Consider the following 23,642-nt stretch of genomic DNA (forward strand, 5'->3'; position numbering starts at 1 on the left):
TAAAATAAAAAACAAAGACATTTATACAGTTCTGGTTCGGTAAAAAAATCCCCTTTTTAAAACTTTATAGTCCAGACAAAAATTACAAGCAGTTTACAAAAGCCTTTGAACCTTTAGCAGTTAAATAAACCTTACAGACCAACACAACATAGATAACATCAAATGTTGAAATTAAATAATATACAAAGTCAAGTTGTAAATAAACTGTAAACATTAGGCTAAATGTTAATAATAATACTATATAAAACGTAAATATAATAATCTGGGGTCTGAATGAGAGAAATCAAATGAATTCATTTTCAGATTTTAAGCCTTTTAAGGTGTTTCAATAAATAGCAAGTTCTTTTAAAACATATTACGAAATATGGGGAACCATTCATGAATTTACACCTTTTAAATATATTTATCCAAAATTATGAAATTATTCAACAGAAATTCCAGTTTTTAGTTCTTTGTAAAGGTGAAAAATTGGATATTATTATAGTTTAAAGTTGACAGCAACAAATTATGATCCCATCGGTGGTAAAAATACTAAAATAAAGAAGAAACAATTGAAGAAAATAAAATGATCTCTGAGTTTTGATTCCACTTTTACTAGTTTTGATTCAACTTTTACTATCAAGAAAATAAAGTTATCTCTGAGTTTTGATTCCACTTTTACTACTTTTATATCCATTTAGATCAATACTGAGCTTAAGATGCATTAATTATTTATATTGGCAGATGTGGTTCATTGTTTTGAAGAGCACATCTTTAGCTTTTGATGAAATGGTAAATTTCAGGTGGTTCCATCTTGTTCTTTGGGAGGAACATCATGGCCGTGAAAGAGCCGACAAGTGTTTAGTGAACTGGGGGTTCTGATGGGACGGTGTGGGCCAGCAGGAGATGGTGTCGTCCTATTGTGTTGGTGGGAGGTGTGAAGGAGGTTCTTTCAGACCGGCAGGAGAAGCAGTTCAGCTCATCTGCAGTTGAATGCTCTCTAAAGGGGGGGTTCTCCTGTAGATGGTGATGTACTGGAGGTCTCTCCAGACCAACGAGGGCTCGTTCACTGAGCTATTTCTCAGTTTCTTGCAGCTCCTGAACTGACTGGATCTCCTTTGTGGGGCTGGTTCTGTCCTGCTTGTACTGGACCTCGTCTCCACTTCTATGGATGATCTGCTGACGACCTCCCAGGGAAGTTCAGTGGTGGAAATGTGCAGAGAGCTTTTCCTCTGACAAACATGCACATATGTAGAAATATGATCACAAAGTACCAGGTAGACAGATGGAGAGGAACCAGGGTTTAGACTGAGCCCCCCCCTTCATTGGAGCCTTGCTTGGTCCCCGTCACTCGGCTCTCTTCAGTCCACAACAGGACGGACTGCAGGACGGACGGATGCTGAAGACCTGAAGACAGTTACTGCAGATCTCAAACAACATCCACGTTGGAGCTCAGAATACAAAAACATGCACAAGTTTACAGCAACTGAAAAGTGCCTACAAAGCCCCCCCAACTTAATAAGAAAATAAAACACTTTACCCGTTGAATAAAGTGTTAAACACTGGTCCTGCCTCCTGGCTTTGGCCTCCGCTCCCCTTCTTGCCCCCCTACATGACTCCACCCACCCCAAGATTTTAATAACATCTTAGACACCGCACACTCAACATTAAATAGAGATACACTTGACAAGAACACTTTATTATTATTATTATTATTATTATTATTATTATTATTATTATTATTATTATTATTATTATTATTATTATTATTATTATTATTATTATTATTATTATTATTATTATTATTATCATAGAATAGAATATGGATGGGTGAATGGATGGATGAATGGGATGTCTGGGTCTGGACTCTCCGTTGTCTGGCCCGCACGGGTGTCGCCCTGTTGGGGGGTTCCCTCTCTCCGGGCCCGTCTCCGGTCCGCTCCGGCCCCTCTGGCCCTGGAGAGCCACTTTTGTGGGGGCGGGTGCACCTGCCCGCGTCGGCGGCCGGGCCGGCTCTGTCTCTCCGGGCAGGCTGGCCCCTCGCCGGGTGGGGGTCGTTGGCCCGAAGGGTGAGGGCCTCCTGGCCGCATGTCCGGACCGGACCGGGTGGTCGGGGATTGCCTGGGTCCCGGTCCGCCGCCGCGGGATCCCTGGATGCTTCTTCTCGTGTCGTGGGTGGGCTGCCTCCCGCCCTCTTCTCCCCTCTGTGGGGTTCCTGGTGGCCTGGGTTCCGGGTTCTTCCTTGTCGGCCTCTGGTCTCTCGGGTGGCGGGGTTGCCCCCCCCCTCCCCCAATATAGATACACTTCAAGTGGAACTTTGATAGGATTATTACACACACACACACACACACACACACACACACACACACACACACACACACACACACACACACACACACACACACACACACACACACACACATACACATCTACTCGTTCACCTGCATGCTCGCTCTGCAGTTTTGGGGGTCAGATAGTCGCGGTGGCCTAGCTGTGATTGAGTCCTGGGACAGTTGCTGCTCGTGTCTCTGCCTGTTCCTGTGTCTGTTTGTTTTTTCTCTTGCAGATTTCCAGTGCTTGTTGTGCGCTTCCATGTGTTTTTTTGCGTCTTGGACTAGGAGTGTACCCCCCCCCCAAAAAAATACAAATAAATAAATAATAATAATATATGTATATGTATATATATTAATAAAATAAATATGTGACATTTATAATAATACATCGTATATATTTTATATAAAAAATGCACATATATATGCTTTAGGTTCTTACCAGCATGGTATTAACCATTAATATATGTGCAGACAAGGAAAAGAAAAAATCAGCCATCAGGGCTGGGAAACTGGTTCAGGCAGAAAAGCTTCCTGGTGAAATATAAAAATTCCAAAACAGAACAATGATACTTCAGTCTGACGGAGCGGCTAAAGTGATTGGGGAGAGAGATTTCCTCTCACCTCGCTGTAATTGTTGCTTCTCAGATATAAACGGTGTCAGAGTTTCAGCTTCTCACAGTTTGGTCAGATACTTCAAGTTCAGGACTGCTCAGCCACATAAGGAAACATAAATGTAAGTATTTTCAGTAGTATTATCATTGATAAAGATTTACTTACCAACGGTTGTTTGTTGATATAATTACGGAGCTTTACTAACTAACTTTGACCCTAACTGCTCAGTAATGGACCACATCTTGTAGTAACCTGCGGTTCTGTACGTGTTTAGTTGCTTCTGGAATTTTAAGATATAAACGGAGGAGGGAGAGTGCAGTTAGTGACAGATAGTGGTTTCTGGGTGGTTGTTGTCGTGTTTACAGCTGACAGGAACCAGTTCAGTTAGAATAAAGCTGCAGGTTATCATCACCTCTGTGCATCCTTTCACGGAGAATCAGACTTTACAATAGTTTTAGAAACTCAGTCATGTGACACAAACAAAACTTTAGAGGCAAGAACACGTGTTTATCCAGTTATTCCAGTTTTATCCAGCAGGGTTTATGTGTCTCTAAGAAGTGCATCTGCTCTCTTTAACTTCCCATTCTCATCTTCTGCTCCACTTTCCTCCAGAATCACGTTCAACATAAACTCACTACAACTATTCACATCTTTTTATGTTAAACTCATCAGTTGAAATACTGGTAAAGTCTTGTGAAACAGAGGTTTTCTTCGTTTTTATCTTAATGATTTGAAGGTTTGAATGAAATCGTCACATCTTTCTTGCCAGTGCACTCGGGTTCTCTCGTTATTATTGAACTATTGAACTAAGTTTAGCAAGTGAAGCCAACATGACGACCAAAACCGTGATTCTAAAGTAAGATTTATAATTTACTGACCTAGTTGGGGCCGTAATAATCAGTGTATCATTCGCTCTTTCTATTTATCAATTGATAAAGAATTAAAGAGTGCCTTTTTATTTTGTCTATCGTATATTTTAATCTAACACAAAAAAGTAAACAATTCCTGGTTTATCATATTACAATTTTATTAATGTCTTTTGTGCAGTTTAGAGTCTCGTTTTGATGACAGTTGGCTTGTAGCTTGTTGTTTGTCTCAGTGGTTGGACAGAAAAATGTCCTGTTTTATTGTGAAGCCCATGTCCTTGTGTTTGAGTTCTTGTCTGACTTTCCTGTTTCCCATCTGCCCTGATTGTCTGCCCCTGTGTCTCGTTAACCCTTAATAGATTTTTTTTTGAGAACTCCTGCCTCCTGCTCCCTTGCCTGACACTACATCCCCGCCCCCTGCCCCCCCCCCCCCCCCCTCTCTCTCAGTCTTGTTCGACCACATTACAGAGGTGCAGCATCCATAACAAAGGCCTGCAACAAGTATACAGTGGCATCTTGTTTTTACTGAAGTAGGCAGCAAAACTGGACTGACTGGATTTACAGCGTCTGTTTTATTAGCTGTTATTCTGTAAATCATCTGTTTCCGTTTGGGTTCAATGTCTCATTCAAAGTGAGAGAAATGCTGAAGTCCTGAACATGTTCTGTGTGGGCGACTCTCCAGCTCTGTGTCCCTCACAGGGAGAAGATGATCTGCAGGATCCTGCTGCTCATCATCCTCACATCACATGTCTGTGGTCAGTTTAAACCTTCACTTTATTAAGTTAAACACACTTTAACATCACTAACAGATCCATGACTCAGAGCTCTCAGTCCTTATATCTATGTTTAGTTCATTACTTCATTTTTATCTATAAAATCAAGTTATAATTTAAGAAAACTTAGTTTTTTCCAAATATGTCATTGTGGCTCCCCTCCTTGAACCGCCACCTTACTGTGGTGGAGGGGTTTGTGTGCTCGAGTGATCCTAGGAGCTATATTGTCTTGGGGCATTACGCCCCTGGTAGGGTCTCCCATGGCAAACAGGTCCTAGGTGACGGGCCAGACTAAGAGCGGTTCACAAGCTCATTATGGTGAAGAAAAATCAAAGGGCCGTTATGTTGCCCGGATCGGAGTCACCGGGGCCCCGCCCTGGAGTCAGGCCTGGGGTTGGGGCTCTATGGCGAGCGCCTGGTGGCCGGGTCTTTGCCCATGGTACCCAGCCGGGCTCAGCCCGAAATGGCGACGTGGGCCTGCCTTCCCGTAGGCCCACCACCCGCAAGAAGGACCGTGATGTGCTGGTGCCATGTGATCTGGGTAGCAGTCGTGGCGGGGCCTCGATGACCCAATCCCTGGACCAAAACCCTCTCAGTAGGGACATGGAATGTCACCTCGCTGGGGGGGAAGGAGCCGGAGCTTGGGCGTGAGGTTGAGAGATACCGGCTAGAGATAGTCGGGCTCACCTCCACACATAGCTTGGGCTCTGGAACCCAGCTCCTTGAAAGGGGCTGGACCCTCCACTACTCTGGAGTTGCCCAGGGTGAGAGGCGGCGGGCTGGTGTGGGCTTGGTTATAGCCCCTCAGCTCAGTCGCCATGTGTTGGAATTTACCCCAGTGAATGAGAGGGTCGTTTCCCTGCGCCTTCGGGTCGGGAAAAGGTCTCTCACTGTTGTTTGTGCCTATGGGCCGAACAGCAGTGCGGAGTACCCGGCCTTCTTGGGGTCCCTGGGAGGAGTACTGGATAGTGCTCAAACTGGGGATTCCATTGTTCTACTGGGGGACTTCAACGCTCTCGTGGGCAATGACAGTGATACCTAGAGAGGCGTGATTGGGAGGAACGGCCTCACCAATCTGAACCTGAGCAGTGTTTTGTTGTTGGACTTCTGTGCTAGTCACGGTTTGTCCATAACGAACACCATGTTCAAGCATACGGGTGTCCATCAGTGCACGTGGCACCAGGACACCCTAGGCCGGAGGTCAATGATCGACTTTGTTGTCATTTCATCTGACCTTCGGCCGCATGTCTTGGACACTCGGGTGAAGAGAGGGGCTGAGCTGTCAACTGATCACCACCTGGTGGTGAGTTGGGTGCGCTGGCAGAGGAGGAGGAAGTTGGACAGACCGGGCAGACCCAAACGGATTTTGAGGGTCTGTTGGGAACGTCTGGCCGAGCCCTCTGTCAGGGACATCTTCAACTCCCACCTCCGAGAGAGCTTCTCTCAGATCCCGGGGGAGGCGGGGGACATCGAGTCCGAGTAGACCATGTTCTCTGCCTCCATTGTCAACGCTCGAAGTTGTGATCGCCAGGTCTCCGGTGCCTGTCGTGGCGGCAAACCTAGAACCCGGTGGTGGACACCGGAAGTACAGGATGCCGTCAGACTGAAGAAGGAGTCCTACCGGGCTCTGTTATTCTGTGGGACTCCTGATGCAGTAGATGGATACCGGCAGGCCAAGCAGGCCGCGGCTCGGGCGGTCCTGGAGGCAAAAACTCGGGTCTGGGAGGAGTTTGGTGAGGCCATGGAGGAAGACTTTCGGTCGGCCTCGAGGAAATTCTGGCGGACCATTTGGCGCCTCAGAAGGGGGAGGCAGTACTCTGCCGGCACGGTTTACGGTGCGGGTGGGGAGCTGTTGACCTCGACTGGGGACATCGTCAGATGGTGGAAGGAATACCGTATTTTCACGACCATTCCGCGCACCGTGTGAAAAGGCGCACCCTCAGTTTTGTGTGTCGTTTTTGGATTTTAAACACACATACGGCGCACCGACCCAAAAGGCGCAGTCTACACAGATGGAGCTGTACACACGCGCGCCGCAAAACACACACGCGCTGCAGAACACACACACACACAAGTGTGCTTATTTAAAAATAGATCGGGAGCAAAACTTTGATATTTTATTTCACTTTTCACATCAATCAAACCCTTCAAAGTCTTATAATAATAATAATAATAATGCATTTAACTTGTAACGCACTTTCCATTCAATGAATCTAAAAGTGCTACACTTAGACCATTATTCATTCATACACATTCTCACTGGTGGTGGTAAGCTACATTTTGTAGCCACAGCTGCCCTGGGGCAGACTGACAGAAGCGTGGCTGCCATTCCGCGCCAAACGGCCCCTCCGACCACCACCAACATTCATACACATTCATACACGGCAAGCTGGGTAAGGTGTCTTGCCCAAGGACACTACGACAGTAACTGGGATGGAGCGGAATTCGAACCGCCGACCTCCGGATCATTGGACGACCCGCTCTACCACCTGAGCTACTGCCACCCCGTCTTCATCTTCAAGTCTTCATCTTCTGTTTCCGCATTAAAGAATTAAAAAAAAAAACACCGGGTCGCCGCACATATACCTGTCTCAGCCACTCGATCATCTCTTCATCCATCCAGCCCTTTTCATTTGCCTTTATAATGACTCCGGCTGGAAAAGTCTCTTTAGGCAACGTTTTTCTTTTAAAAATCACCATCGGCGGCCGTTTCTGTCCATCAGCTTGGCAGGCAAGCACAACAGTAAATAAACTTTTCATACCCCGTTGTTCGGATCCCGACCGCGGTGGACCCGGTCCGCTCCCCCGCAGTGGTCCCGCCGGTCCGCTCCCCCGCGGTCGTCCCGGGTCCCGGTCCGGTCCGCTCCCCCGCGGTGGACCCGGTCCGCTCCCCCGCGGTGGACCCGGTTAACTCCACCGTGTGATTCCGCGATGTGGAACATGAGCGGCACCTCGTCCATGTCGGTGATGTGCCGGCTGCAGAATGAGCGGAAGCTCTCCATCTTTTCCATATAATCCGCCGGGCGCTGCTGCTGCGCTGGCACCGTTTCATGAAGCGAAAGCACCAGGACGGACCTCCATGAAAATGTTAAATTTTCCTTTCTTCCGCCAGCGCTACTGCTTTCAGTCGGACACAGCCGCAACTCACGGGTGCTTCACACGCCCCCTTCTCCCTTTACCGTTCTCATGGTGGCTCCGCCTCACATTACCGTAATTTAGGTAATAGATACGGCGCACCGTTTCATAGGACGCGCGGCACATTTTAGAAAAAAAAATGTTATGTGCGCCTTATGGTCGTGAAAATACGGTACTTCAAGGATCTTCTCAACCCGACTGACATGCCTTCCACTGAGGAAGCAGAGAGTGGGGACTCTGGGGCGTGCTCATCCATCACCCGGGCCGAGGTCACTGAGGTGGTTCATAAGCTCCTCAGTGGCATCGGGGGTTGATGAGATTCGCCCTGAGTACCTCAAGTCTCTGGATGTCGTAGGGCTGTCTTGGTTGACACGCCTCTGCGACATTGCATGGAGGAAGGGGACAGTACCGCTGGAGTGGCAAACCGGGGTGGTGGTCCCTCTTTTTAAAAAGGGGGACCAGAGAGTGTGCTCCAACTATAGGGGGATCACACTTCTCAGCCTCCCCGGGAAAGTCTACGCCAGGGTACTGGAGAGGAGAATACGGCCAATAGTTGAACCTCGGATTCAGGAGGAATAATGCGGTTTTTGTCCCGGTCGCGGAACACTGGACCAGCTCTACACCCTCCGCAGGGTGCTCGAGGGTTCATGGGAATTTGCCCAACCAGTCTACAAGTGTTTTGTGGATCTGGAGAAGGCATTTGACCGTGTCCCTCGTGCCATTCTGTGGGGGGTGCTCGGTGAGTATGGAGTCCGGGGCCCTCTATTAAGGGCTGTCCGGTCTCTGTATGATCGGAGCAGGAGTCTGGTTCGCATTGCCGGCAGTAGATCAGACTTGTTCCCGGTGCATGTTGGACTCCGGCAGGGCTGCCCTTTGTCACCGGTCCTGTTCATAATTTTTATGGACAGGATTTCTAGGCGCAGCCAGGGGCCGGAGGGGATCCGGTTTGGGAACCACAGGATTTCATCTCTGCTTTTTGCAGATGACGTTGTCCTGTTGGCTTCATCGGACCGGGACCTTCAGCATGTGCTGGGGCAGTTTGAGGCCGAGTGCGACACAGCAGGGATGAGAATCAGCACCTCCAAAACCGAGGCCATGGTTCTCCACCGGGAAAGGGTGGCGTGCCTTCTCCAGGTGGGTGGAGAAGCCCTGCCTCAGGTGGAGGAGTTCAAAAATCTCGGGGTCTTGTTCACGAGTGAGGGAACGATGGAGCGGGAGATTGACAGACGGATCGGTGCAGCGTCCACAGTTATGCGGTCGATGTACCGGACTGTCGTGGTGAAGAAGGAGCTGAATCGAAAGGTGAAGCTCTCGATTTACCGGTCAATCTACGCACCAACCATCACTTATGGTCAGGAACTTTGGGTAGTGACCGAAAGGACGAGATCGCGGATACAAGCAGCCGAGATGAGTTTCCTCCGCAAGGTGGCTGGACGCTCCCTTAGCGATAGGGTGAGGAGCTCGGAGTCGAGCCGCTGCTCCTTCACATTGAGAGGAGTCAGCTGAGGTGGCTTGGGCATCTGTATCCTGGACGCCTCCCTAGGGAGGTGTTCCAGGCATGTCCCTCCTCCCTAGGGAGGTGTTCCAGGCATGTCCCTCCGGGAGTAGACCCCGGGGAAGACCCAGGACATGCTGGAGAGACGATGTCTCTCGGCTGGCCTGGGAACGCCTCGGACTCCCCTCGGAAGAGCTGGAGGAGGTGTCTGGGGTGAAGGAAGTCTGGGCATCTCTGTTGAGACTACTGCCCCCGCGACCCGGGAACGGATAAGCGGCGGACAATGCATGGATGGATGGTCATTGTGGCTGATAATAAGAGCTCTGACAGCTCTGATACCACACTCACATTTTACAGTTTCAAATCAGGTCCTTTACTAGTTTAAAAGTACAAAAACTACAGAAATGTGTCAACATTCTCGTCTCTTTCCCTCTCTGTCTCCTCAGCAGCAACCATTGTGAAGGTGACACAGAACTTCTATCAGACAGAGGAGAACTACAACATCACCCTGGAGTGGACCTTCACCCCCAAACATGAACCCTCCTCTGGCTTCCTTGATATCTACTGTCACTTCAGAAAACATCTGAAGATCTTAGTTGTCTTTAAAATGTCTGATGGTGTTAAGAACTTGAAGCATCAAGACGAACAGTTTGCAGGACGAGTCCAGAGCGACAAAGATGCTCTGAGAGAGGGACGACTAAGACTCCTCATCTCCAGACTCACGACTGAGGACTCAGGATGGTACTGGTGTGAAGCGTTCACAAAGTCTGGATGGGACTCTGCCAGCTGTCAACTCCACGTCTCTGGTAAGTCCTCAGTTGTGAGTTAGAACAGAGCAAATGTAGCAACATCAGGACTAATTTAATTTATATATAATATAATATAATGAGGAGGAGAGTTCACGGCTGCTGCATCCTGGAACTGGATCAGTACCACGGTTCTGGAGAAGCAGCGACTCTGAACTCTCCTTTATCTGATAGTCAGGTGGTGGTGGGGTGTTAAAGCAACCTGGAAGTCAACAGGACACTCCTGCACTAACAGTCCTTTTATAAATACACTTTTTGTACTCTCCCAATGTTAAACTGATCTGGTTGATCAGGATCAATACCATCACTGAAGACTGCAGTGATTCAGGATCAATATCTGAAGACTGCAGTGATTCAGGATCAATACCATCACTGGAGACTGCAGTGATTCAGGATCAATATCTGAAGACTGTAGTGATTCAGGATCAATACCATCACTGAAGACTGCAGTGATAGTATTGATCCTGAGTGAATAGTAGTGACGTTGCACCCCCTGGTGGCTGAAGGTGAATCAAACAGTGACGGCGGCTCTTTGAATGATTTCTTTGACTTTACAAACAATTACTCTCAAGTTGAAACAGTTCCATCATGAATTGTGGCCAAGAGCAAGTTTAGAAACATAGTTTTACTTCTTTTTCAGCAACCAGATCCTACGATGGAGCAGGAGATGGAGGATTAATTACATTAGGAGCTGTTGCAGCAGCTGCACTTCTGATTTATTGTGTTACAGTTTTAGTGAAGAAAAGGAGAAGAATATGTGCTGTTCTGTCTCAGAGAATCAACCATCAAGGAGTCGTATGCAGGTTTCTGATGAATCACAACTCGATTACTTGAGTCACTTAACTGAGCGACTGCAGGACTTCTCCTTCAACCTCTGATTGGAGGACAAGAAAACTAACATAACATAACATAACATAACATAACATAACATAACATAACATAACATAACATAACACATCACATCACATCACATCACATCACATCACATCACATCACATAACATGCCATAGTCCGGAATTTGGGGGAAGACCCAAATTCAGGAGATCCAGAGTTAAATAATTATTTGATCAATAACTACAACTGATCATTTGTAGAATTATTGATCAAATAAAACCTGCAGGTCTGTGACGGATGTTACCTGCTCATCTGGACAAACCTTTGATCTCCTCAGCTCTGACTTCACTAAAGTATTTAGCAACATTATTATCATGATATTTACTGATTAACTTGGACGTTTACAAGCTTCCTGTTAGTCATCACAACCATCATCATCATCATCATCATCATCATCATCATCATCATCATCATCATCATCATCATCATCATCATCCTCATCCTCATCATCATCCTCATCCTCATCCTCATCATCTAGGTTCAAATAAAATCTAAACCTAAATGCGATAATAAAATGTTCAAAAGCCTCACCTTTAGTCTTAAAGTCCCGAGCTGGAAATCAGAGAAGCCAGTTTTGTTAGTGGTAGTGTACCGGCCCCCTGCTGGTCATTATCTAGAGTTTCTGTCTGAATTTTCAGATTTCCTATCTGGTTTATTGATCAGTACAGATAAAGTCATCATAGTGGGTGACTTTAAAGGGGACCTATTATGGCATCTAATACCTATTTTAAACAGGCCTTGAATGTCTTAAAAACAAGCTTTTGATTGTTTTTGCTAAATGAATTAGAAATTCAGCTTCTAAACCATGTCTTTATCATCTCATTCTCTAACCTCATTATCTATGTGGGATTCTGAGTAGGCGGGGCTATGATAATGAGGCTCTATGCTGATTGGCTGCCTGAATGACGCGATACACCGCTACGAAAAAATGTCAAAATCAAGTCCATTGCTTTATTTTCTATTGGACTGTCCTAACTGGCCGCGAGCGACGCTGCGCAGCTCGATGCGACGCGCCATTTTGAGCTGAACATTTGTCGGACGTCCTGCTTCTATTTTTTTCTTGTCGCTCGCGTTGAAAGCCGGTTGAAAGTGCTGTAGGAAACGGTCATGGATGAGGAACGGCTGATCCAGTTAGTTGAATACCTCCTCATTTCACTACAAAAACCTCAATAAAGTGGCAGCTGGCTGGAGGGAGATGGACAGGGAGCTGGAAGTTTCTGACCGTTATTTTTGTGTGTTTTGTCAGGATGCTGAGCAGACGTTAATTTACTGTTAGCTTCTGTTAATGTACTCTAGCTACTGTTAAACCATTGAGGGAGGGTAGTTAGCAAGTTCAGCACAATAATATGGCCTGTTAGAGTTGAACAACAATTAATAACAGAACTGCATATTAACGGTTTCAGTGTGGATAGAGAGCATGCAGGACACGGTGTTATAGTTGTGGGCGTGGTTTGCATTTTGGTTACGTAACGACGGGAGCAGAATCTGAACGGCTCGTAGAAGCCACATCACACTGGACGGCTCATCCGGGCGGCTGTACAGACACTGCAGAATTTGGTTGCTTTCCTCCTTCTCTGAGTTGGCAGGCTGAGGGGAGACCACTTTATATATGTTACAGTAAAGCAAAAAAAAACCTGTTTTTCATAATAGGTCCCCTTTAACATTCATATGGATGTTGAAAGCGATAGTCTTCTAATCATCATCATCATCATCATCATCATCATCATCATCATCATCATCATCATCATCATCATCATCACAAAAACGTTATGCTGTGTAAAATGTAAATCTAAAAGTCTAAGTATTACAAAGGGCAGGAAAAATAATCGGTCTGCTGCCCCCATCCTCTCTCCAGGAGATTTTTGAGCAGACAGTGATGAAGCAAGGCCAAAAAGTCACTGAGGGTCATACTACATCCTGTAAGATTCAGGCAACCCATGTGTAAATTGAACAGGTATAAATTTTATTTGTCCCACTATCAATCAAATTACTGAACAGTAGGAGATGAACTGTGTGTGCCTGTGTGTGCCTGTGTGCCTGTGTGTGTGTGTGTGTGTGTGTGTGTGTGTGTGTGTGTGTGTGTGTGTGTGTGTGTGTGTGTGTGTGTGTGTGTGTGTGTGTGTGTGTGTGTGTGTGTGTGTGTGTGTGTGTGTGATTGGGAGTGACGTGAGGAAAGAAATGTGCAATAATGTGTAGGTTTCTCTTGTGTAGGTCAGTGCAATAATGTGGACATTTGTGCAATATGTTCAGTCGGGCTCTGCAATAATGTGTAGGTTCTCTTGCGTAGGTCATTTGTGCAATAATGTGGACATCTGTGCAATAAGTTCAGTCGGGCTCTGTGCATCATTTTTTCTTCTACTCAGGGGTAGTGTGTAATAGGTTTTCTGGGAACTGGGCGTGGAAACTGATGTGGGTTAACCATAGTGTGGTTTGATTTTATGTGTGGGTAAAGTCTTCGGGGTTGTGTTTCTATGTTTGTTGGAGTGTGATTGTCGCCTGTGCCTCTCGTGTCCAAGACAAATTTCTCCTAAGGGAGACAATAAAGATTCATCTTATCTTCATCTTATCTTAACTCGTTCAGGTCGTTGGCTAGGCGTCGGTCGTTGATGGAGGGGGTTTAGGCTTGTAGTTGGGGGTCTGCCTGAGCCCTTTCCAGACAGACGCAGAGTCGTTGGCTTAGAACTGGTGCTGGAGCTTCTCCAGGACAGTCATTTAACCTCCTTCACTGACTACGTTTACATGCAGTCAAAATTGGGGTTAAGGTCAATATTCCGGTTACTGAAACATTGGGAATAATCTTTTTCCATGCGTGAGCAAACAGGGTTATCCCTGTATACATGGTAATTAATCATTTGGGATATCTGGATCAAACCAGCGACGCACGGAGAACGTCATGTTGCAATTCCCGTCATTTCCGCTTCTTCTTCCTGTATCCAAATCCAAAACAACAACAATAACAGCAGCACGGCGGATAATGAACAGCCCAGTAGAAGTCGCCTTTTTCAGCATCTTCCAGCAGTGCTTGATCTGGTCTGGCGTTCGTACAAATCCTGCTTTGCGTAACTTTTCGCTCACCTTTTTGTAAATTTACTTATCCCAGTATTTTCTACCGTCTACAAATGCCAAAATGTTCATATCTCACTCACTCACTCACTCATCTTCTCCCGCTTTATCCGTTCCCGGGTCCAGGATACAGATGCCCAAGCCACCTCAGCTGACTCCTCTCAATGTGAAGGAGCAGCGGCTCGACTCCGAGCTCCTCCCGGGTGACCGAACTCCTCACCCTATCTCTAAGGGAGCGTCCAGCCACCCTGCGGAGGAAACTCATCTCGGCTGCTTGTATCCGCGATCTCGTCCTTTCGGTCACTACCCAAAGTTCATGACCATAGGTGAGGGTAGGGGCGTAGATTGACCGGTAAATCGAGAGCTTCGCCTTTCGACTCAGCTCCTTCTTCACCACGACGGTCCAGTACATCGACCGCATAACTGTGGACGCTGCACCGATCCGCCTGTCAATCTCACGCTCCATTGTTCCCTCACTCGTGAACAAGATCCCGAGATACTTGAACTCCTAAACCTGACGCAGGACTTCTCCACCCACCCGGAGAAGGCATGCCACACTTTTCCAATGGAGAACCATGGCCTCGGTCTTGGAGGTGCTGATTCTCATCCCTGCCGCGTCGCACTCGGCCGCAAACCGCCCCAGCACATGCTGGAGGTCCCGGTCTGATGAAGCCAACAGGACATCATCTGCAAAAAGCAGAAATGAAATCCTGAGGTTCCCAAACCGGATCCCCTCCGGCCCCTGGCTGCGCCTAGAAATCCTGTCCATAAAAATTAGGAACAGGACCGGTGACAAAGGGCAGCCCTGACGGAGTCCAACATGCACCGGGAACAAGTCTGACTTATTGCCGGCAATGCGAACCAGACTCCTGCTCCGATCATACAGAGACCGGACAGCCCTTAATAGAGGGCCCCGGACTCCATACTCACTCAGCACCCCCCACAGAATGGCATGTTCATATCCTTCATTACATTTATGAAGTGATTAGTCTCCTCCTGGGCTTGCGTTTCGCCATGTTTATAAGATCTTCATGGACTCAAAAGAGCAAGATTCCTTGTGAAAAGAACATGCGCAGAAAACAATTTCCTGTTCCTTGTGATGGGGATATCCCGTTAGGCGTTTACATGACCAAATATTCGGGTTAGAAAAGGAGTACAGGGGTAATATTAAATTAGGGGTTATTAAAAACCTGAATATGAGCAAATTCCGGTTATTCAAAGGGGTTTTTGGTGTTTACATGGCCGTGCAAAACCAGGTTATTGCTAATTTTCGGGTTAGAAAAGGGTTATCGACTGCAAGTAAACGTAGTCACTGATAAGTCAGGTGGTGCCCCGCTTTGATTCATTCATTTTTATAAGTAATCTTTATTAATAATTATCGTAAGATAATTATTAACAACTCTTTATTAATAACACTGTTGGCAGCAATATAATCCTTTTCTCCCCAGATAATTAGAAGATATTTATAGATAATACAATGAGACTGAGGATCAAAATAAGCAGCTTTATTCATCTTTAACGGTCATAAAGTTTCAGTATGTTGACATATTACAGAAAATAACACAATTCTCCGTGGGTGAAAAAATAATCCTGGACAGAGAAAACCTCCACGGAGACACAGGAAGGAGCCACCAAAACAAACTCAAACATAAAGATGAACTGAAACTAAAGTCCACATGTCGAGCAGTTGTTTCTGGAATAACTTCCGTCTACTTCAACTTCACGACCTCAACAGACGCTCCACGATATGAAAGCCAGAGTCCAGCGTGGAGCGGCTGGGTGAATGTGGTCTGGACTCTGTGGAGGAGGGTCATGGTCTCAGAGACAGTGTAGAAGGACAGAAGACCAGCTCCGTGGTCCAGGTACACTCCAACTCTGGAGGAAGGAGGACCTGAAACAGGAGTTTTAATGTTGTTGTACCGCAGTGTGTAACCGTCTGTGTAACATTGTAACGCCCAAGATTCCTGGTTATATCCAAACCCACAACCTTGCAGGTTCCCCGCTCTGCTGATGTTCTTGTACGCCACTGCAACACAAACTGCTTCTCCTCTCACCTCCACCTCCCAGTAACACCGTCCACTCATACTCTGCTTACTCAGCACTTGCCACCAATTAGTGAATCTGCCTGGATTATCACAATAAGACAGTTCTTTTTTCATTAAAGTCACTTTTCTGTTGGCATCAGATATAAACAGATGTTTGTGAGCTGTGTTTGGATCCAGAGTGATGTCTTGAGAATGTTTCAAGAATCCATCTCTGGTCTTTGGTTCTGGTTCCGACAGTAAAACATCTACTTCAGCCACTGACAGTGAGATGTTTGTCCACGTCTCTCTCAGAAGGTCCTGTAGTTTCTCTCTGGTCTCTGACACAGCTGCTGTCACGTCCTCAAAGTACCTGAGAGGACGAATCTGGATGCTGGATGAGAGTGTGGAGCCACTGAGGGGTGACGGTGAGGGGTAGTTGTGGAGGAACTGGTTGTGGTCCTCTGTGTGTGAGAGCTTCTCCAGCTCAGCTTCTCTCCTCTTCAGGTCAGTGATCTCCTGCTGCAGTTTCTCCTGAAGATCTTTGACTCGACTCACTTCATGTTCCTGCTGGGATCTGACCTGCTGCTTCACATCAGAGCTGCTTTTCTGGAGGAGACGGATCACCTCGTTGAAGGTCTTCTCACTGTCCTCCACTGCTTTATCAGCAGAGACGTTGATGTCCTCCACCTGTGTAAACAACACCAATATGGATTTAGGAAACATCATTCTACAGAAATGGCTTTACTTCAATTGGTTGATAAAATTCACACTGCAATCAATAATAATGAATACGCTTTGGGAATCTTTCTTGATTTATCCAAAGCTTTTGACACAGTTAATTTTGATATTCTCCTTCAAAAATTACTACACTATGGATTTGCTGGAATCACTCATGTGTGGCTTTTCAATTATATTCATAACCATCAGCAATTTGTTATCATTGATGGTAAATCATCAGAGAATCAGAAAATGCGGGGTCCCCCAGGGGTCTATACTCGGGCCCCTGGTATTTTAGATTTATATAAATGATTTGGCCGCAGCCTTGTCCTCCTTCTTTCCTGTACTTTATGCCGATGATACAAACTTATTTATTTCACATAATGATTTTTCATCTCTAATGGGAAAGGGTAACTATGATTTAGAAAACATTTCAAAATGGTTTGAACTTAACAAACTATCACTGAATATAAAAAAAAAAATCAAATTTTATTATATTTACATCAAAAAATAAAATATATTGTAAATCTAACAGCGGCCTGTCTATAGGAGATGACCCGCTCACTCAGGTTACATCAACAACCTTCCTTGGCGTAATTATCCATGACCGTTTAAGCTGGAGAAACCACATCAACCATGTCTGTAAAAAAATATCTAAATCTATATACTTCTGTTTTTTTGCTTTGTCTTTGTTTTTAGACTGCAATCATGTATTCTGCACGTTTTAAATCTTTGTACAATCTTTTGCTGTATTTTACAGGTAGAGGCCTCGTATTTAAGCCCCTTGGGCTTTTTGCCTCAGCGAGCTTATTACCAATATCTTTTTTACATTTGTATGTTACTTGTTCTGTTTTTCATACAGTGCTGAATAAATAAATCAAATCAAAATCACCTCCTGCTGAAGCAGCTCCACGTCTTTCTCTCGGTCCTGGATTCTCTGCTGGATTTGTTGTCGTCTCACCTCCCGCTCCTTCTGCTTCTCACATCTTTCTGCTGCAGCTGCAACTGTTTCATGACCTTTATGTTCATCCATTGCACACAGATAACAGATACTCTGCTGATCGGTACGACAGAAGATCTTCATCACCTCATGGTGGAGAGAGCAGATGTTCTCCTGGAGCTTCTTGGAGGGATCCACCAGCTGGTGTTTTTGAAAAGCAGGAGCATCATAGTGAGGTTGGAGATGTTTCTCACAGTAAGAGGCCAGACAGACCAGACAGGACTGGACAGCTTTCACCTTCCTCCCAGTGCAGACATCACAGGTCACATCTTCAGGTCCAGCATAGCAGAGATCAGCTTGGAGTCCAGTCTTCTTCATCTCCTCCACTAACTCTGCTAACATGCTGTTTCTCACCAGGGCGGGTCTGGGCGTGAAGGTCTTCCTGCACAGAGGACAGCTGTGGGTTCCCCTCCCATCCTCTCCATCCCAGTGGGTTTTAATACAGTCCATGCAGTAGTTGTGTCCACAGGGAATCGTCCCCGGATCCTTCAGTAGATCCAGACAGATGGAACAACAGATCATTTCTCCGTCCACTTTGACTCTTTTCTCCGACATTTCTCCTCAAAAAGTTCGTTTTAGTTCAGAGAGCTGCGAGTCCGTCAGTCCGCTTTACATCACTGGGCTCGAATCCCCGACCTGCGGGGTTTATAAGCGCCGCGCCGTCACCGGAAGTGACGCCACGCCCTTTCTTCTCCCGCAGCAAGTTCCCGCTAAAATTAAAAAAAAAAAAAAAAAAAAAAGTTCCCGCCAAAATTCAAACTTTTCTCGTCGTAAATTACAAATAAATTAACTGTTATGTTGTTGTCGCATGAAAGAGTCACTTTATTTCATGTCAGTATAGTTTCATTGTCTACACTTAAAAAAATAAAATAAAAACCAAAGACATTTCTACAGTTCTGGTTCCGCAAAAAAATCCCCTTTTTAAAACTTTATAGTCCAGACAAAATGTATAAGCAGTTACCAAAAGCCTTTGAACCTTTAGCAGTTAAATAAACCTCACAGACAAACACAACATATAATATGTATTATTTCATTTCAACATTTGATGTTAATATGTTACATATTAACATCAAATGTTGAAATAATATACAAAGTAGCGTTGTAAATAATCATTAATTTACACCTTTATAAAATATATTTATCCAAAATTACGACATTATTCAACAGAAATTCCAGTTTTGAGTTCTTTGTAAAGGTGAATAAGTGGATATTATTACAGTTTAAAGTTGACAGCAACAAATTATGATCCTACCGGTGGTAAAATACTTCCCAAAATAAAGCAGAAACAATTGAAGAAAGAAATTAAGTCGTCTCTGAGTTTTGATTCCACTTTTACTAGTTTATATTCTACTTTTACTATCAAGAAAATAAAGTTTTCCCTGAGTTTTGATTCCACTTTTACTACTATTATATCCATTTAGATCAATACTGAGCTTAAGGTGCATTAATTCTATATATTGGCAGATGTGGGTCATTGTTTTGAAGAGAACGTCTTTAGCTTTTGATGAAATGGTAAATTTCAGGTGGTTCCATCTTGTTCTTTGGGAGGAACATCATCTGGTCGTGAAAGAGCCGACAAGTGTTGAGTGAATTGGGGGTTCTGATGGGACGGTGTGGGCCAGCAGGAGATGGTGTCGTCCTATTGTGTTGGTGGGAGGTGTGAAGGAGGTTCTTTCAGACCGGCAGGAGAAGCAGTTCAGCTCATCTGCAGTTGAATGCTCTCTAAAGGGGGGGTTCTCCTGTAGATGGTGATATACTGGAGGTCTCTCCAGACCAACGAGGGCTCCTTAACTGAGCTATTTCTCAGTTTCAGGGTAATATACCTCCATCTATCTATCCATCTATCCATCCATTTGTGGATGGATGGATTTGGGGGGCGGGGGGTCAGATGAGAATAATCTTATATTTTGGTATAAAAGTGTATAAAAGGCTACTATCAAGAATAAATGTACAACTACAAGCTAAGTATACATAAGACACAAATATTTTTATACATTGTCCTACTTAAGTATATTTCGCTCAAAAGTTTAAGTATAGACTGAATGTATTGAATAAAAGTTTCAGTATAAGCTGAGTCTAGGTAACATACTAATAGTGGACTGCAACATTGATATTTGTACTTCCTATGAGTAGAAATTCTATTTAGAGACAACTCAGTTTAGGATGGAAAATGATCTATATGATTATTGCATGTATTCAAAACATGACTTGTCCCAGGAAAGAAATGGCATATGTTTAGTCATATGTTTTGGGTTTTAATGACTGACATTTACAATAAAATGTACAATAACCTGAACTTTGTGCTATTGAGTATGAAAAGTACTATATAAATACAGTTTGATTTGATTTGATATAGGTAATGAACATTCTAAATATATACAAAAATGTAATATGAATAACTCCTGTTTTAGATATGCACAACCACATTGTTCCTCGTCTTGAGTTCCAGTTTTAACATTGAACCAGATACTGTGTACATCATGGGATTGAAGAATTATTTACAATGTTAGTGCGTTATCGAAGGAGGATGCATGTTGACAGCTCCATGACTTGTGTATTCTTCTACCAAAGCCTAAAACTGGGAAAAGGAAACATTTAAATGAATTATTGTCTCCCTTATTTTGCCGGCTCCTTACCACTGGCAGAGTGCATTGTCCTTGGCTAAGTGTCCGGGCCGTAGCACGCCCCCTCCCCACCCCAATCAATTGAAGTGTGAATGGTGTGAAAATCTGATCCAAACACCCTAGTGGATTTTGTTGTGGCCGTGGCACCTTTTCTTTCTTTTTCCAAAAATCTTCGAAGCACTCTGGCTGCCACAGGGTTGCTGTGACCCGGATTCGAACCGGGGTTGCTGCGGCCACAACGCAGAGTACTCACCACTATACGATCACAGCTTGAAAGGGTACATGTACCCAGCTTTAGATATGTGCTCGGTTTCTGCAGTTATGTCAGTGAACACGGTGTGAGGTTGGAAGAAGAGTGTGCGGAGGTGTGCCGCCCCTGTCGTCAGGTAAGGGCATTTGCCTCGAATGAGATATGAGGAAGGAAGAGAATGAATAAAAGAGGTCCCATGAAGTTACATCCAAAATATAATACATTATATATTACTAGTTACTGTCATTTGAAAGTAATTAGTTACATTACAATATTACTATATCTGAATTGTAATGCGTTACACTACTTGTGTATTACTTTTGAGTTACTTTCAACAAAATAGCAAAAAAAGATAAATCTTGTCCCACTGGCAGATTTTTCTACTTATTTCAAGTGAAAATTGTCAAATAAGTTATTTTTCTGGTGTTATTTTTCTGGTGATGACTCTAAATGTTGAAATAGCAGTAAAACCACATTCATTGATGAAATGACATAAGGGATGGAAAGGAGGGATGGCAGTTTTACAGGGGGGATGATTTGGACCGTTTTTATTTCAGGGGGGATGATTTGGACCGTTTTTATTTCAGGGGGGGATGATTTGGACTGTTTTTATTTCAGGGGGGGGTGATTTGGACTGTTTTTATTTCAGGGGGGGTTGATTTGGACCGTTTTTATTTCAGGGATGATTTGGACCGTTTTTATTTCAGGGGGGATGATTTGGACCGTTTTTATTTCAGGGGGGGATGATTTGGACCGTTTTTATTTCAGGGGGGGGTGATTTGGACCGTTTTTATTTCAGGGGGGATGATTTGGACCGTTTTTATTTCAGGGGGGATGATTTGGACCGTTTTTATTTCAGGGGGGGTGATTTGGACCGTTTTTATTTCAGGGGGGATGATTTGGACCGTTTTTATTTCAGGGGGGGTTGATTTGGACCGTTTTTATTTCAGGGATGATTTGGACCGTTTTTATTTCAGGGGGGATGATTTGGACCGTTTTTATTTCAGGGGGGGATGATTTGGACCGTTTTTATTTCAGGGGGGGATGATTTGGACCGTTTTTATTTCAGGGGGGGTGCCATCACATCACCCCTCACCCCCCCTCAACTCGAATACTGCTCACACGGAACTCAGAACTTCTTCATAAATAACTCCCAGAGAGAAAAAAAACACCAGCAAGCTAACAAACAAACCAATAAAGCTCTCAGAGTTAACAAAACGAACCAGCAATCAACTCGCAGCTGTTTTAACCTCTCCTCCTGATGGGCAGCAGGTGTGGTTTAAGGCTGATTTATGGTTCCGCGTTACACCAACGCAGGCCATACGCCGTGGGTTACGCGAACTACTGCGTACCCTACGGCGAAAGCTCTGCGTCGATTTAACGCGGAACCATAAATCCGCTCTCACAGCGCGACTGACTGTGAGCCCGGCTCGGGCTCCTCGCCGCGCGCAGCTCCTCGCCGACTCCGCGCTCATATATATTTAATAAATGTATAAAGCCCATATATTAATAAAGCCTCACTTGGCCGAGCCCTATCGCTGAGACCATGGTAGATTTAAGTTACACGCGGACACGCCGCACTGTTGACTTTTCCCTGCCGGCTCTGCTCACTGAACAGTCCCCACACAAACAGTGTCCAGCGGCGCTACGTTCCGCCGCGTTCCCAACGCTTTTTTCTGTTGTTGGGATGTCTCGCGGACGCGGTGTTGGTGAATTCTTTAAAAAACAACAGCTAAACGGGTTCAAATGCGTTGTAACGCGCGTTACTTAGATTGTAACAAGTAAAATATTACCGAAAATGTATAAGTAATGCGTTATATTACTGCGTTACAGTAAATAGTAATACATTACTGTAATTGCGTTACTTTTGTAACGCGTTACCCCCAACACTGAAAGACAAACATAAGCATGAGCCGGGGGCAGCTTTGGAAACATTATGGAAGACGGCCTATCCTGCGGCACCTTTGAAGTGTACGTTTCCGGGCATACACAGAGACAAATGAGAAAAGCAAGTAAATAAATAAATGACAGAGAAGAAGAAACGTGTACACTACCAAGGTTGTGACTGGGAGAATATTAAATATTAGTATTTTTTGAGTTAGCCAGGAGTTTAACCTAGAATCTTCTGATCCGTACTCAGACGCGTTATCCATTGCGCCACTAGCCCTCTTTTATGGTAACATGTGGAAACATCGGCAAACACACGTGTTGCAACGACTCAGACAAATCATTTCAGTGCATACAAAAAAAACAGATTACAAATATAGTATAGTTCACAATTCCAGCTTGTGTCTTCTTGATATTATCCTGATCCTGTATCGGCGTCTACTTGCGGGAGTGAGGAATCTTTTCAACAGTCTCTATAAAGATGGCTTCTTTTCTGTTTTGAAGTCGTCACTTGAAGTGATGACATCTTCTAGGTTTGGGATATCCAGTTGTAGAGCCCGCTCACCTGGAATAATGAGGTCCTTTTTGATGATCTCCTGATGTTGATTATATTCTTCAACATCCTCACATTGGTGATGATCTGAGATTGCATTGTCAGTGTTCTTGTTTTGTTGTTTGGATAATGATTCTGTTTTGTTGATCTTTACTGGCTCAGAAATCCCATTTGATGGTGAGACTAATGTTTCTTTCTATTTTTTTTTTTTAGTTTTCTTTTGAGTTTTCTGGAAACGACTTCCTTGGATTGAGTAACTTCTTCAGAACTGGGCCCTCATTAATTTTTATTTTTTATTTCATTGTTTCAAAATATGCCTATTTGTGGAAAAAATATGTAGTATTTGAGTTACATAAAAGCTTATTTGTTTTCTTCCTAATTGTCCTTGAAATAGTGGTCAAGAACCCCCCCACCCCAACAGAAAAATGGTTTGGCCGCTGATCAAAATTTGATGTTATCATTTAATTCAACCATTAGAATGGTCAAAATGTCCGATCAGCACAAGTCCGGTGCTCAGAAAAGAAGAAAAAAAGAGGAGAAGAAGAAAATAGAGGCCTCAGAGATTCTCTACACAAATATTTTAAAAAGGTGGTGACGGTGAAGCTGGAATTAATAAAGTCAGCGTAGAGCA

The 23,642-nt window shown here is 44.6% G+C and overlaps 2 protein-coding genes and 1 non-coding gene across 3 annotated transcripts; 1 reads left to right on the forward strand and 2 right to left on the reverse strand.

Annotated features, from left to right (window-relative positions):
- Positions 1-4,478: 4,478 nt before the first annotated feature.
- Positions 4,479-11,330, forward strand: LOC133420791 (uncharacterized). The gene is made up of 3 exons (XM_061710616.1): positions 4,479-4,545; positions 9,640-9,999; positions 10,640-11,330. The coding sequence occupies exons 1-3, from the start codon at positions 4,497-4,499 to the stop codon at positions 10,831-10,833; spliced, it is 603 nt and encodes a 200-aa protein (XP_061566600.1). The 5' UTR covers positions 4,479-4,496; the 3' UTR covers positions 10,834-11,330.
- Positions 11,331-15,665: 4,335 nt separating this feature from the next.
- On the reverse strand, positions 15,666-18,252 carry LOC133420402 (tripartite motif-containing protein 16-like). Its single transcript, XM_061710092.1, has 2 exons — positions 17,590-18,252; positions 15,666-16,667 (listed from the first exon to the last, which is right to left on the reverse strand). Exons 1-2 carry the CDS (start codon positions 18,250-18,252, stop codon positions 15,666-15,668), a joined length of 1,665 nt encoding a protein of 554 aa, XP_061566076.1.
- A 2,267-nt stretch (positions 18,253-20,519) lies between these two features.
- On the reverse strand, positions 20,520-20,591 carry trnah-gug (transfer RNA histidin (anticodon GUG)). Its single transcript has one exon. It is a non-coding gene; the product is annotated as a tRNA-His (tRNA).
- Between the last annotated feature and the right edge of the window lie 3,051 nt (positions 20,592-23,642).

The sequence above is a fragment of the Cololabis saira genome, chromosome 20 (assembly GCF_033807715.1).
Source record: "Cololabis saira isolate AMF1-May2022 chromosome 20, fColSai1.1, whole genome shotgun sequence".
NCBI lineage: Eukaryota > Metazoa > Chordata > Actinopteri > Beloniformes > Belonidae > Cololabis > Cololabis saira.